The sequence below is a fragment of the Leptodactylus fuscus genome, chromosome 7 (assembly GCF_031893055.1).
Source record: "Leptodactylus fuscus isolate aLepFus1 chromosome 7, aLepFus1.hap2, whole genome shotgun sequence".
Classification (NCBI taxonomy): Eukaryota; Metazoa; Chordata; class Amphibia; order Anura; family Leptodactylidae; genus Leptodactylus; species Leptodactylus fuscus.
Genome location: NC_134271.1, coordinates 113,472,369 through 113,487,736, shown reverse-complemented (window position 1 = coordinate 113,487,736; position 15,368 = coordinate 113,472,369). Strand labels below are relative to the sequence as shown.

Sequence of the window (15,368 nt, the reverse complement as noted above, 5' to 3'; positions counted from 1 at the left end):
TCCATGAGCCAGATTTAATATCTGCACTAGCTAGGAGGTGGTATAGAGTTCAACTATTACTCCTGTCATTTCCTGGTCAACTAAAATAAGACAGATTGCAAGCTTTCGAGGCTCTAGGCCTCTTCCTCAGGCATAGTATGCCTAAGTAAGAGGCCTAGAGCTTTGAAGGCTTGCAATCTGTCATCATTTTAGTTAGCCTTTAAAAAAGGTACCAACTACTGAAGAATCTCAAATTCTTATATTTCATATCCACTGGCTAACACGGTACAAAGACATTTTTCCTTATACAGTTTCCTGGTGTGAGTTCTAGTAAATCTGATGGCCTGAGGGGTAAATTGGATCAATTGCTGCAAGGTCAATAGGTCACAGATTGGACAATGACATGAGTGTTCGTTTTTCAGTCCGCAAAATAACCATACTAGTGTAATTTATTCTAGATGTCTGAATTATTTATTGGTTTCATTGCTGTCAATCATTATCCTATCCCCTGACCTCTCAGCTTATATCTATTCATAGCCATAGGCAAATTTTCACGTAAGATTTAGTTAATTCCATGTCCTATTGTTAATCTCCTGACAGCTCCTAGAAGATGATATCATGGTCATCACTTATCACTGAGACCCCTCAGTCCTCCTTATTATCTAAAGCTGAATGAATGAGCTCCGGTGCCTGGTGTTAAACCTGTGAGGGGATGAGTGGCTAGGGGAGATGCAGCCCTAACATTTTGGATCCCCACAAATCAAACATTTAAAGGGGTTCGCCAAAACTAAATATCCTTAGGATAGGTCATTAGTGTCAGAATGGTGGGGGTCTAACACCCAATACCCTTACAGTATAAGCAGCTGTACAGAGCCAGAAGCAGACGTCTCTGTAAATGGTGCAGTAGCTTTGCTGCATTATTGCAGCTCAGCTTCCATCCACTGCAGCAGGAGGGCCCGCACCAAGCAAACAGTTATTCCCTAACCTATGGATACAGGATAACCCTTGTTAGTAGGACAACCTCTTTAAGCAAGAAGAAAGGAGTAGATTGAAGGGGTATATCTTGTAGTAGTATGCTAGACAAGATGTATTTGTAGTCTCTAACCATGGAAACACACAGGTCTGCACAGGGGCAATAGACAATAAATAGTAGGACATTTTAATCAAGTTTTCAGGGTTGCTTCATTTTTTTAGATGCTAAGAATGGCTGCAAAGGGGGATATTTCTTTTAAAAACCAAGTTATATTCCTGTTGCATATATTAAGTATCCCATGTATGGAGACACTGTTGAAGGGATTACATTCTGTTTTATGTGTTGTAGATCCCTTTTGCACTGATTTAACGATTTGTGCTTTTGCTTTATGGTGTACTGTATGTACACAGTGCTATGGTGGTGAACATTGGTACTGCAGATATCAGGAACGGACACTAGCACTTAGTATTTCTTAGAGATGACAAATTGCTGGCTAAATAGACAAGACCTATATTGTACTATTATTGCATGCATCTGCAACTTTCATAACCATTTAAGGTTTCCCATAGAACTTATTATAATAAGGTTCACTATATTCTGCATAGAGATAAAAAAGAAATGTAATATTGCAGACAGTGGAGAAAGTGTATAAAAAATAGTTCTGCCTGTGTGTGAATGGAGAGGTAATGCGCATGCCATTCTCTTCTATGGAGTGTATGACTGAGCAATATACTCAGCTACCACCATCAGTCCAATAGAAGAGAAGTGAGTGAAGGTCACACCCACACTACTCCATTCATATAGGGACGCCCATTCATGTTATCACTGGGGGTCTCAGTGGTTATTTGTCCAGTGACGAGGCATTGTGTGTAGGGGATACAGTTTATTAGTTGGAATACCTGGTGTCGAAGAGAAAATACACTCACCGGCCACTTTATTAGGTACACCATGCTAGTAACGGGTTGGACCCCCTTTTGCCTTCAGAACTGCCTCAATTCTTTGTGGCATAGATTCAATAAGGTGCTGGAAGCATTCCTCAGAGATTTTGGTCCATATTGACATGATGGCATCACACAGTTGCCGCAGATTTGTCGGCTGCACATCCATGATGCGAATCTCCCGTTCCACCACATCCCAAAGATGCTCTATTGGATTGAGATCTGGTGACTGTGGAGGCCATTGGAGTACAGTGAACTCATTGTCATGTTCAAGAAACCAGTCTGAGATGATTCCAGCTTTATGACATGGCGCATTATCCTGCTGAAAGTAGCCATCAGATGTTGGGTACATTGTGGTCATAAAGGGATGGACATGGTCGGCAACAATACTCAGGTAGGCTTTGGCGTTGCAACGATGCTCAATTGGTACCAAGGGGCCCAAAGAGTGCCAAGAAAATATTCCCCACACCATGACACCACCACCACCAGCCTGAACCGTTGATACAAGGCAGGATGGATCCATGCTTTCATGTTGTTGACGCCAAATTCTGACCCTACCATCCGAATGTCGCAGCAGAAATCGAGACTCATCAGACCAGGCAACGTTTTTCCAATCTTCAATTGTCCAATTTCGATGAGCTTGTGCAAATTGTAGCCTCAGTTTCCTGTTCTTAGCTGAAAGGAGTGGCACCCGGTGTGGTCTTCTGCTGCTGTAGCCCATCTGCCTCAAAGTTCGACGTACTGTGCGTTCAGAGATGCTCTTCTGGCTACCTTGGTTGTAACGGGTGGCTATTTGAGTCACTGTTGCCTTTCTATCAGCTCGAACCAGTCTGGCCATTCTCCTCTGACCTCTGGCATCAACAACGCATTTCCGCCCACAGAACTGCCGCTCACTGGATGTTTTTTCTTTTTCGGACCATTCTCTGTAAACCCTAGAGATGGTTGTGCTTGAAAATCCCAGTAGATCAGCAGTTTCTGAAATACTCAGACCAGCCCTTCTGGCACCAACAACCATGCCACGTTCAAAGGCACTCAAATCACCTTTCTTCCCCATACTGATGCTCGGTTTGAACTGCAGGAGATTGTCTTGACCATGTCTACATGCCTAAATGCACTGAGTTGCCGCCATGTGATTGGCTGATTAGAAATTAAGTGTTAACGAGCAGTTGGACAGGTGTACCTAATAAAGTGGCCGGTGAGTGTAGTAGTGAGGCCTGCCCTACATGTATGAAGAACATATGCGTATCCTTTTATTATCTCATTGTAGTCTTTGCTATCATTGCACACGCAAGACATATTAGTGAGAACTAATAAAATATCATTTGTGAATTAACCCTTGAGAAATATACCATATTCAGATGTAAATGGGTCTGTCTTCTGCTGAACGTTCTTGAGCCCACTGGAGGATCCTCTAGTAGTCACTCTGTCTATATAGTAGTAAGTACCAGATTGTCCTCTCTCACTCCCAAAAAAAATACTGCTGGATGCAAAATTATTTCACCTTATTAAGTTAGAGAAATCCATTTATGATCCCCATTGTGCTTGCGCGATGTGCTACAGAATGCATATAGAAGGATGCTGTATTAAAGTATTGTTTCCACACATTTATTCCTCTAAACTCTATCTCATAATCTATCAGCACTTGCAGCACTACTTAAAATCGAAGCGCGCATTAAACTCTGTGCAATAAAATCTGGCGATTGTGTGCATGATACTGCTATTTCTCCTTTCCAATAGCGAACATCCTAATAGGAATGAGACAATAAAGTAATGCTATATTATAGGTAATTATGCAGATCCCACCGCAGTTAAAACCGTCAGCTCCATAGAGAAATAATTACAAGTGCGCTACAGTAAGTGGTTGGCAGCACACGTTGCCATAGGAACGGAAGTCTGGATCCCTGCTGGTTGCTTTATGTTCACAAATAGAATCCAGTGCTGGTGGAGGAGGATGAGGGGGGGCGCTCAGTGTTAAATTGGAAATGCATTATTCATTTAATATAACATGTTTTCAGAGGTTATGTTTATGGACAAGCACTGTTGTACCTCCAGGCATTAGAAAGGTCAGGGGCCGCAGTCTGGGAAGATGGAGTGTATTCATTGTTTCTTACCATCTGGGTCCAAGTCCATTGTTTTTACGCCTGGTGTGCAGATAGAACAGCACACAAGGCTGAATTACAGAGTTTTTTTTGCTGCCCCCTCCTCCTTTTTAATTAAATTACTAGAATAGAAGGTGGTTGTTGACTTGTGTTTTCTATTGTTTTTTTTATGTCTGTACCAATTTATGGTCAGCGGTAAGGTACAAACAAGATGACAGTATCTTACTGTGATTAATGTCTTCTCATAAAAGCAAATGTACGTTATTACTTCTGCCTTTATAATGTTTCACAGTATACAGCATGTTTTAGTGTTTCTACCGGGGTGGACGCATTTGGCCTTATCAAGCCGATTATAGGTTTGTTCTTCTCCATGGGGTTCACTTAATTCTAAATAACTTCCCATCTATATCCCACGGTTAGTCTATACAGTATATGAATAAACAGGCACGTCAGTCAGGATGACAATCTGTTTGCATCTGTCATTATCGCAAACAATATGCGTGTATTTTCCCACCGCGCTTTAGCGTGCAATCTATCGCGTTCCTTTAAATGTGTAAAGCTGTGATTTTCTTTAATTGCAGCTGCTCAGGAAGCGGCACATCGGAAACGATATTGTGACAATAGTGTTTCAGGAGCCTGGAGCCCAGCCGTTCAGTCCCAAGAACATCCGCTCTCATTTTCAGCATGTCTTCGTGGTCGTAAGAGCGCACAACCCTTGCACGGACTCTGTCTGTTACAGGTATGATTGCCCAGTTCATGGGCACTTTATATATCTAGTAGTAATTGGTAAGGGGCGTCAAGGCCTGTTCCCGTGAGAGATCAGTTGTTTAACCCTTTGCTGCCTTCTGGAGCCATACAAAATCTAACAGATGTGTAATCTCGACTGACTGATCTGATTTCCATCTACGGTGCTGTTTGCTAGATAAAGTACCTTTCTGTTCCGAATATTGCTCAGTGGCCTTTTTTTTTTTTTTTTTGTTATGGGATCTAAAGGTGCACATGCAAAATATTAGTTTCATGTTGATATTTTTAATAAAAATATGCATAATTTACCAGGATAAATATAGTCATTTCCTTTACTGGTTCATATTATTTGCATAGATTCTAGTTATATTGTTTGTTCTTCTGTATGGTGCACATTTACAACATAAATCATGGTTTCCTATTGTTTTCTGGATTCTAAATATATGTTTATAATGTAATTGAGATAAATAATTTATTATGCTTATTTATGTGATGTGGAAACCTGATAATTAACCCATTAATCCTGTTGTGAAGGCCTTTTCCGTGTGGGCTCCATATGCATTATCTCAGCTGTGTGCATTACCCTTATTTTGGCACATTGTTTTGTCAATTTTAGCATGTAAAATACATTTGTCATATTATTCTGTAATCTAGTAATTTTGTTAACGCAATTATCTACTTAATGTGTTTGTTCCTATCAGAAAAGTCTGATTAATAATTTAGGCTGATATGAAGATTGGCATGGTTTGATTTGTGTCAAGCTGCTTGTTTATTGACAGCACAGACCCAATCCAACCTTGAGATGAACAACTGAGTCATGTCTGACTGTCAGTGCAGCAGAAATTCACTGCCTAGTAACCACTGATTTGTTGTCAGACTGCACTTCCCTATAACCAGTTTGTCCACAGTTCCTTGGGTTTGCAGCTACAAGAGATGAACAATAATACTGAGCTGCAATACCAAGCACAGCCTGTATACAGTGTATGGCGCTGTGAGTGGTAACCAGTGCAGAGGCCACAGCATTTGTTCAAGTGATTTGTGGGGGTTGCAGCTTTTTCGCAACTCCACGACTTGTTAGATGGATGGCAGAGAAGTGAAAAGACTAAATAAAAGCCTTGTCGATGTGCCTTATTGAGATGTGATATATGTGTAGGTATAGGTGTTTTTCACAGAACTTCGGGTCACTCCATCAGGTCGCACACTTATGAGTACACTCGAGGAAGTGTGATTTTTGACAGCAATCTAAAGCTGGCCATGTACATTAGATGAATGTTGGCTGATCCTGCCAACCTTCTATGTGTGATGGTGTTGTTATTCCCCCCCCATTCCCTGGCAGCAGATCTCAGATAAAAGAAGGTTTGGGCATGTTGGATTTCAACATGCCATATCCTTTGTTCTCACAGGAGATAAGCTGCCACAGGAGGTGTCTGGAAACAGCTAATTTTCCTCCTGCTACTGAGAACAGATTCACTTTCAGACAAGCAGAGTATGCATGTGAATGGGGGAAGGCAGACAGGACTAAACAGCTGGGCGAGCATTCAGCCAGCAGCTATCTTGCGTGTATACCCAACCCTAAACTGCTGCTGTCAGTATTCTTTGACTAGTTGTGCATTTGTATACATCATGTGTTTGTAGTTTTGCATTCAGTTTTCCAAAGGGGAATACATTTTCCGTGAAGCTATGTTACATAACCAACTTTTATGTCATTCCTAGTTTACAGTTTGCTCACACTGGGTTTATATTATGCGTATTCTTATATTTCAGTGTTGCTGTTACACGATCAAGAGATGTTCCTGCTTTTGGCCCACCGATCCCAAAAAGTTTCACCTTTCCTAAATCAACAGTGTTCAGGGACTTCCTCTTAGCCAAAGTTATTAATGCAGAGAATGCTGCTCACAAGTCTGAGAAGTTTCGAGCAATGGCGACTAGAACCCACCAAGAGTACCTGAAAGACCTCGCAGAAAAAAATGTCACCAACACCTCCATCGATTCATCTGGAAAGTTTCCATTCATTTCACTGGCTTCAAAGAAGAAAGAAAAAGCTAAGCCGTATCCATGGGCTGAACTGTATAGCACAGGGGCAGTCGTATGGAGTGTCCAAGTTGAAGACTTTAGCAATGCTTTGGAGATTGAATGTCTCCTGTGCATCTCAAATGAAATACTGGCGCTCCTCGACCAGGAAACGAAAAGCGTGATCTTTAACTGCTCAAGTAGAGACGTTATAGGATGGACTTCTAACAACTCCACTGTTAAAATTTTCTACGAGCGAGGAGAATGTGTGTTTATCAGAAGCTATGGCGGCAACTGCGATGATATAAAGGAAATTGTCAAGAGGCTGGAAGTAAGATGTAACGCCGTAAATTATTGCTAAAGTCAAATACCTTTTAATGTCAGATAATGTCACGAAGTCTCCATTAACCGTAATTGACCAATGTTCTTGAAGTGCCAGGGTATTTTAGCTGCCCATTACATAAAGTACTGTTAATAGAGGTGCTTTATGGGTTATTATGACATCTATGCTGGTTCATGTTCATGGAGTAGACATGTGTATTACTACTAGTGCAAATTCATATGATAAGGTCAATCTCTTACACATCTTTCCTTTGGTTTTCATTTATGCTTCGTCTGTCTCCTCAGTGCTTCTATTTTTGCTGTGCCTTCATATTTGAAAATTGAATTATTTTATCTCTAATTTTTTTTACGATTTATCTGAATTTCAGATTGTCACAAAAGGATGTGAGTCAGTGGAAATGACATTGAGAAGAAATGGCTTGGGGCAACTCGGCTTTCATGTCAATTACGAAGGGATAGTTGCTGAAGTAGAGCCTTATGGCTATGCTTGGCAGGCTGGCTTAAGACAAGGGAGTAGGCTGGTTGAAATCTGTAAAGTTGCCGTAGCCACGTTAAGCCATGAGCAGATGATTGATCTACTGAGGACATCAGTGACCGTTAAAGTAGTAATCATCCCCCCACATGACGATGGCATTCCACGCAGGTATGGTTTTTGACTGATCTTATTTTTTTCTTCTCTTAGGGTTAAGTTATCTTTATGTACTATATGCAGTTATCCATTTCTGGTTGCAGAATGTCTCTATATTATGACAGATGTAATATGATCACAAAGCTAAAATAACTTATCAAGTTATACCGATTGCCGTAGTTAACTACTTAGATGCCGCTTTTATTTGCAAACGTGACATCTAAACTATTGTGTTGGATGGGGATTGCCATCCTGGAAGCAATCACTGACTTAGAATCGTGAAAGGGGAGCCATAATGGGTTGACTTGATAGCTGGGAGCCTAGCAAAGGGTTACAAACCTCTCGTGATCAATATTGTGTGCTGATCGGCTGATATACTGCTAAACACAAGTATTGCAGTATATTGTATGAGTAATCCAACCTCTAGGGGGAACGTAACATAGAAGTTAAAGAAGACAAAAAAGTTTTAAATTAATAAAAAATCTAAGTCCCCCCCCCCCCCCTTCACACACACATACACACACCAATCTTATATTGATGACCTATCCTAGGGATAGGTCATCAGTATATTTAGTCTTGAAAAACCCTTTAAATTGGGACGAAATTATTCCATGTGACAATAATTAGGCTCATTTTTCTTAATGGAACAAGTGGAGCAGTTGCCCCCTAGCAGTCAACTTGCAGTAGAAAGAGGAAGGTTAGAGCTTAACTATAGTTGGTTGCTATGGGCAAAATCTGCAATCTTTCTCTGTACTAGTTAGCATAAATCAGGCCCATTATGTGTCTTAATGGAGTATGTAAATTACTCTTCTCGGGTCCACGTTTTGTTTTTTTTTTTGTTTTTTTTTTTATTTAAAAAAATAAAATAAGGCGATCTTGTATTTTTAGTGCATTGTTTGTACTTTAGTATATGACTTTTCTGTTTCTTCGTGTGCGTTTTTGGGCGCTCACAGCAGTTATTTAATATGCTACTTGGTTTGTGGGCTTTTCTGGTGGGCAGGCTGTAGGAATAAAGTGATATCTGGGTTATTGCACAACCATTGAGAACATTATTTCTGAATTTGCAGTACTCTGAAATTACTCTCTGAGGTGTTGTTCATGCCGAGGAAAACACCAGCTCGGTGCCTTAATGGAGGGAGTAATATTCCTTTGAGCGAAGAATCAGGAGTTAGAAAGAAGGGCAGTTCTGCAGCATCAAGAGCGCTTGGGGTTTTATTAATTTCTACTCTTTTTTTTGTTGAGAGTGCGAGAGAGACTGTGAAAATGAACAGATATGTAATTAGTATTCTGTGTCCTTAGGGCTTTCTACAGTAATTTCAGGTAGACCGGAGGGGTTATAATTATTTATTAAGACTGTACATATCTTCACTTAATGTTCAAATTCAACAACTTTGCTTTAAATGTATTCTCTTTATTGCAGTATAAAAATTTGACATGACTCTATCAAATAAATCACAACACATTTAAGGAAGAAAAAAAATCAAATTAAAAACCTTAGATCTTGCTGTCCAGGTGGGCGATAAGGAAGGGTTCTCACTACCATTGGATTCTGTTATGAAGATATCCATTTAAAGGAAGAAAAAAAAGACACCTATCATAACGGACATTAGCTGACCACTATCAGTTACTGTCTGTCAGAAGTCCGTTGCCCATAGACTTCAGTGTTAAAAATAAATAATGGATACTTGCCGTCTTTTTTTGTGTTTGTTTTTTTTTAATGGACAGAAAAGTCCTGCATGTAGGATTTTTTTTTTTTTTTGTCCGCTGGAAAAAAGCAGACTTGGGTGGAAACGAACACAAGATAAAATCCCATTGAAATGAATGGCATTTTTAATGGACTACTGACGATTCAGTTAGTGTCCGTGATGGTGATGTCACTTACCCTCTGGTAGTGGGACTAGCTAGGGGACAGGATGACGCGGCTGAAGCTGCTCCCCGCCCACCGTGACTACGTAGGGTAATTTACATATAACTTTTTATAGTTTTAACATTTATAACATCACTTTGCTACAACAAAAATATTAAGAGGAGCAGCAAATGGAAAGAGAATAACTTTATTCCTTCTATGGTGGGGAAACCACCTGACAGATTTCCTTCATAATGTGCCAATATTGGCGCAAAGTAGGCCAAGAAACAGATGGTGTAAATTTACACAAAAAACTTTCAAAGCTTTACCAAGTTTATCATCCAGTATAAGGGTGCATTCACATGGAGTAACGCCAGCGTGTATCACAGCCGTACACGCCGGTGTTACAGCAGGGCTGCCGTGCACTTCACATTCATTTCTATGGGAGCCGGCATACGAGCGCTCCCCATAGAAATGAATGGACTGCTTCTTTCACTGCCAGCAGTCCCATTGAAGTGAATGGGAAGTGCCGGCGTATACGGCAAGCTCTGCTCATGCCGTGCCGTACACGCCGGCACTTCCCATTCACTTCAATGGGACTGCTCGCAGTGAAAGAAGCAGGCTATTCATTTCTATGGGGAGCACTCGTATGCCGGCTCCCATAGAAATGAATGTGAAGTGTACGGCTGTGATACACGCTGGCGTTACTCCGTGTGAATGCAGCCTAAGACATTGTGATGCATTTTTAGGCTGCCTGATCTAACTATGCCCTCTCTAAACTTTCAACAGGATTAGTAAAGCTGCCCCCATGTCTCATAGATTTATAGCAGCTCATAATGTCCTGACCGTGACCAACTACTATGAATATTTCTCTTTTAGAGGTTGCTCAGAAACCTACCGCTTGCCAACAGTAGAGTATAAAGTGACAGAGGGCATCCCGTATGAGCTGAAGTTTCCCTTCAGAAACAACAACAAATGGCAAAGAAACGCAGCCAAAGGAGAGGCCGCACAACTCCGACAAATTCCCTCTCAGCTTCAGAGTCCAGTCTCATCAAGAGTGTCTTCTGTTAAAGGAGATGGGAAGATGCAGACACCAGAACGTTCCGCAAACATTCCAAGGAGTATTTCCAGTGACGGTCGACCTTTGGAGAGCAAGAGGTAAGATTAACGTTGCATGTATAGGAATTAATCCTATGTTTTATGATATTTAAAGGGGAATTCCCATCTTATGTAGTGATGGCCTATTGTTGGGGTATACGATCAGTTTAAGATTGGTCGGGGTCTGACCTCTTGCTTCCCGGTAATCCTGCAATTAAAGATGTGTAGTGCTGTGGAAACTTCAGTGTTGCAGCACACCTACATGGGACTGGCTGCAGTCTTCCTCTTTTTCCTAGAACGCCCATATACTAGTAATATTCCATCACTTTATTAAGATGGGACGGTCCCTTTAACCAAAGTTAGTTTATATGTTGGCATGTAAAAAAAAAAAAAAAAAAAAATTGCAAGAACCATCTCCACTGAATAACACCATTACACAATTTTTTTTTATTTTCTTATCTTTTCCTATGTTTTTTGTTAACATGAAATTTTGTTTTGGAATGTAATGTAGACATGTATTAACATAGGTAATGGTTCCGACACAAGCCTAACCCTCCTCTAACTATTCAATTTAAGACTTGTACTACTTTCATTTTGGATCAACTTCCATGTAACTCCCTTGACTAGTTCGGGGAGGCAGGGAAGACGGTTCATACTCTATCCAATAAATATATCTTATCTGGTTTGAATAAGGCTGTCTCCGGCGTCAGAGATATATGTCTCTGTTTCATCTGTCGCTATTGGACGATCCCAGCAGTGTCGTAATTCTCCTAGCAATCTTTCTACCTCCAGTGATACCGGCTCAAGTGGAGGCTCCAGTCACAGGCAGAAATCCATGCCCGAAGGGTATGTCACTCCTCTTGTTTTCATTGTGAACACCCAGCTCTTTTGGCTGTGGATTTTCAGTAATTTATAGCCCTTTTTTGCAGCTTTTGGAAAGCTGTGCAGAGGAAGGTTCCCCATTGCTTTTCCAAAACTGTGGTTTTATTTATTACTGGGCTGCCTTATTCTATCCAGTCCTTAACTGTTGTGGGGTGACTAAAAGGGAACTTAGTACATGGAACGTGCTGTCTGATCTGTAGGCACAACGTTCTAGAGCAACACAAGATGAGCGGGGGAAACATTTGGTATAACTTGTCTTTTATCTTTGTAAATCAATGCAATTTCAGGGCATATAAGTCCAGTGGTCGATCCTTTTAATTCCCTATATCACTGTACATATAAGGCTGGCTGCAAACCTCTAAAAAAGGACCACAAACTAGACTAGCAAGCATGGATTTATTTTTTCCTTCAAAATTATAAATTAATCTGTTTAACTTGTTACTTGCGGTATTCACGGGGGTTGTGGTCTACAACCTCTGGGGATACAAGAACCACTGTTCTCCTCCGCCCTCGCCCAGAAGGATGCCCATGTATAGCCGCCTGCGCTATCTTTACTTAAAGAGCTTTTCCATCAGTATGGATGGAGGCATTCATTATAGTTACAGGCTCCCTGTGGAGCCAGTGGTAAGTTGCGTTCATTACTCACCACTCCGCTTTCCACTTCCTCTCTGCATCCAGTACTAATATCACAGCAGGCCCCAAAGCAGAGAGGTGAGCATGGAGCAGAGTGGTGAATGCATCTCACCTCTGGCTGCTCAAACATCTCTCGGTGTGGGGGCCATTATATTACATGTGGGAGAACTGATGGTGCCATTATACTACATGTGGGAACACTGAGGGGGCCATTAGCTTACTTATTTTGGAGGCTTTAAACAAAGATCTAATTTGTTAGCACTTAAGTGATAACTACTTTGGTGGGTACTCTCTTTGGACATTTTCTTACTAGATGGGACCTCGCTTGAAAAGGTTGACAAACAGTGCTTTATACCATGTTGCCAACATAATGGACAGTGCTGGTTCAAGGGGTTGTTCACCTAATGCTTTTATAGGTATTTCCACTGGACCAAAGATTGACCAGTTGCAGTAAATGGCTGTATGTAGTTATATGTTATCCCCAGAATTGTTCTTGGTCATTTTTGTACAGATTTACTTTGTAGTAAGGCTTTGTAGAAGCACCATACTGATTTTTATCAGTAGAGTGAAAATGATGTTAGTCCCGTGCCAGATTCTGATATATTTCATTGCTTTCTCTCCCCGCCATGAGTTATGATCAAGTTTCTTCACTGTAGTGAAGTGAGTGGTAAGATGGGAAAGCCTGCTCCAGACATATCCAACTCCTTCTCACTGCGCCAGCTCACTGAACCTTTTTAGTTTCTTTAAGCCAGAACACGAAGGAAGAGATTCAGAACTGAAAATCGGCTATAGGGTTTAGACCCAGTCCGACATTCAATTTGTATTTTTTAATTTTACTATTTTTGACAAATGCAACAAGTACAGGGATGCCTGTTCCTATACCACTTATGGGATGCGACACAGTGCATGCTCATAGGTGATCTGTAAGATATCTAGGTTGCTTTAATGCTCTGAAATCTCGTGCTATAACTTCACCTTCATAGCCGCCAGTTCTTTGTTAGTAGTTGAACATTACAAGTTGATCCAATATGAAAAGTGTTTGATTAAAACTATAAATAATATAAAACCATATGTGCCCGTGGATATGAAAGGTCCTCTTTAAGCTTTGTTGCTATAAAAAAAAAACCCAGAAAACTCATTCTTAAAGGGGTTGCATCAGGATTTGTAAACATGGCTGCTCTCTTCATATCTCAATTCCTCACCAGTCCACGTGTTTTAAGTATTGCAGCCCAGTTCCACAACTTCACAGCACGCAAACTGATACGTTGGTGTTTGTGGAAGAAAATGTGTTTTTTTGTTTGTTTTGTTGTTTTTTAGGGGATTTTTGAGTCCTGTGTTTCTTTTTCTTGCCTCATATTTATTTTTTGTATTATGGGTATGGAAGTGGTTAGTGTTTGTCGCTGAGCACCAGATGCTTTTCACTAACCACTTTCACATGTATATGTAATGGTCTAGTAATAAACTGTGCTGCCACAATTAAAAACTGATGAAGTGAAGACTGAGTGTAATCTCTGAGTTAGTAGCTAAATATTACTGTATAGCATTTCTATATTTCTGCAGTGTGTGTGTGTATATATATATATATATATATATATATATATATATATATATATATGACATTTTTGCTATATGATCATTGTTCTTATATGAAAAGACTTTACAGTCTCCCATAAACACCTAGTTGGCAAGGAGCTCTAAATAGCCATAGTTTACATCTCCAAGAAGTTTGTGTGGTTTTTGTTATATACTCGGTCTCTGGTCTTATACTCCTGGCAGAGGTAGACATGAGAAAAATTCCAATGCCGCTGCACTGGTGTGGTTACAATATGGTGTAATTTACTATAATTGAAAACATTATTTTCTGTGGAGTTTCTCATATTGTTTACATTCTTTGCTTCAGCTTCCCAGACGGTTGCAAACATTAAAAACGGCAAGATGTAAAACCTGATTCGAGAAACACAGGGAGCAATGCACATGGATTCTGTACACAATAATATACGTTCACAGGGAAGATGAGATACGTTAATGGTGGTCTATTTGCTTAAGTCAGGTATTATTTATGTTAAGCAGGCCCTTAACACTCTGTGTAGACATTAGTGAGGCGGTTTATGCCTTGGATTTCTGATAGCCATGTATAAAGATGTCACATAATGTGTCCCAGGAGAATACAGAGCTTACTTAGCTAGTTTATTGCCTTTTCATTATTTACCAGTAATTGTCATGAAGATTGATGGCTGTCTGGTAGGTGGCAACTTTCATGGTAGAAGGTCAGTGCTGCTGAAATCAGTCAAGCACAATATACAGAAGCAAATGCTTATTAGTATGCAATAGATTCAGCTGTATTTTGTTTCCTTACATGTCATAATAGATACATAATAAAATCTATGCCATAAGTGGTGACTAAGCAAAGAGACCATATAAAATGCAGAACATTGTATAGATTGTAACATTGTATGGTTCCAAAGAAGTGCATAAAGAGACAGTTAGACATACCATGTGTGTGTATATATATATATATATATATATATATATATATATTTATATACGGTACATAGTCATAGTTTCTGGGACATATATATATATATATATATATATATATATATATATATATTATCTATACACACACACACACACAGCATATATATATATATATATATATATATATATATATATATATATATATATATATATATATATATATATAGCTGCAAGTCCCAGCAACTATGCTCACTGGTTCCTGTACACATCTGCATTGTGGTTTCTGTTTATAAACAAAACCATGGCGCAGGTCTGACTACTTCATACAGGATTTACCAGCTGTGTCTGATGGACCCACTGACAGATCGGGTCTGTTGGGTCTACCAAGGTGGTGTTTTCATGGAAAAAAATTTGTGTGCAGCATTTTTTTCCAGCAAATGTGACAGACTGTGAAGGAGGCTTCTGACACAGCCTACAACTCATGCAGCGTAATACCACATTAATATACTTCACATTCTCTATATAACATATACATGTAGCAAATAAAGGAACTCTAAAGTGCAGCACTTTTATTTTTTCTCTTCAAATGTTACAGAATCTGCAAAGGAGGCTCCTGACTGAGCCTGCAACTCCGATATGAATGCAGCCTAATGCCACATTAATATATTTCACATTCTGTGTGTACATATATATATATATATATATATATATATATATA

At 39.9% G+C, this 15,368-nt stretch overlaps 1 protein-coding gene across 6 annotated transcripts in view; it reads left to right on the top strand.

Moving 5' to 3' along the window:
* SIPA1L1 (signal induced proliferation associated 1 like 1) overlaps nt 1-15,368 on the top strand; it is a 220,616-nt gene that overhangs the window by 157,303 nt on the left and 47,945 nt on the right. For 5 of the 6 annotated variants that reach the window (XM_075282870.1, XM_075282869.1, XM_075282866.1 and 2 more), the window contains exons 8-12: nt 4,571-4,728; nt 6,498-7,074; nt 7,454-7,728; nt 10,439-10,717; nt 11,351-11,503. In XM_075282870.1, coding sequence (XP_075138971.1) covers nt 4,571-4,728; nt 6,498-7,074; nt 7,454-7,728; nt 10,439-10,717; nt 11,351-11,503 — 1,442 coding nt within the window. The remainder of the gene's footprint in view (nt 1-4,570; nt 4,729-6,497; nt 7,075-7,453; nt 7,729-10,438; nt 10,718-11,350; nt 11,504-15,368) is intronic. The other variant, XM_075282868.1, reaches the window with a different exon arrangement.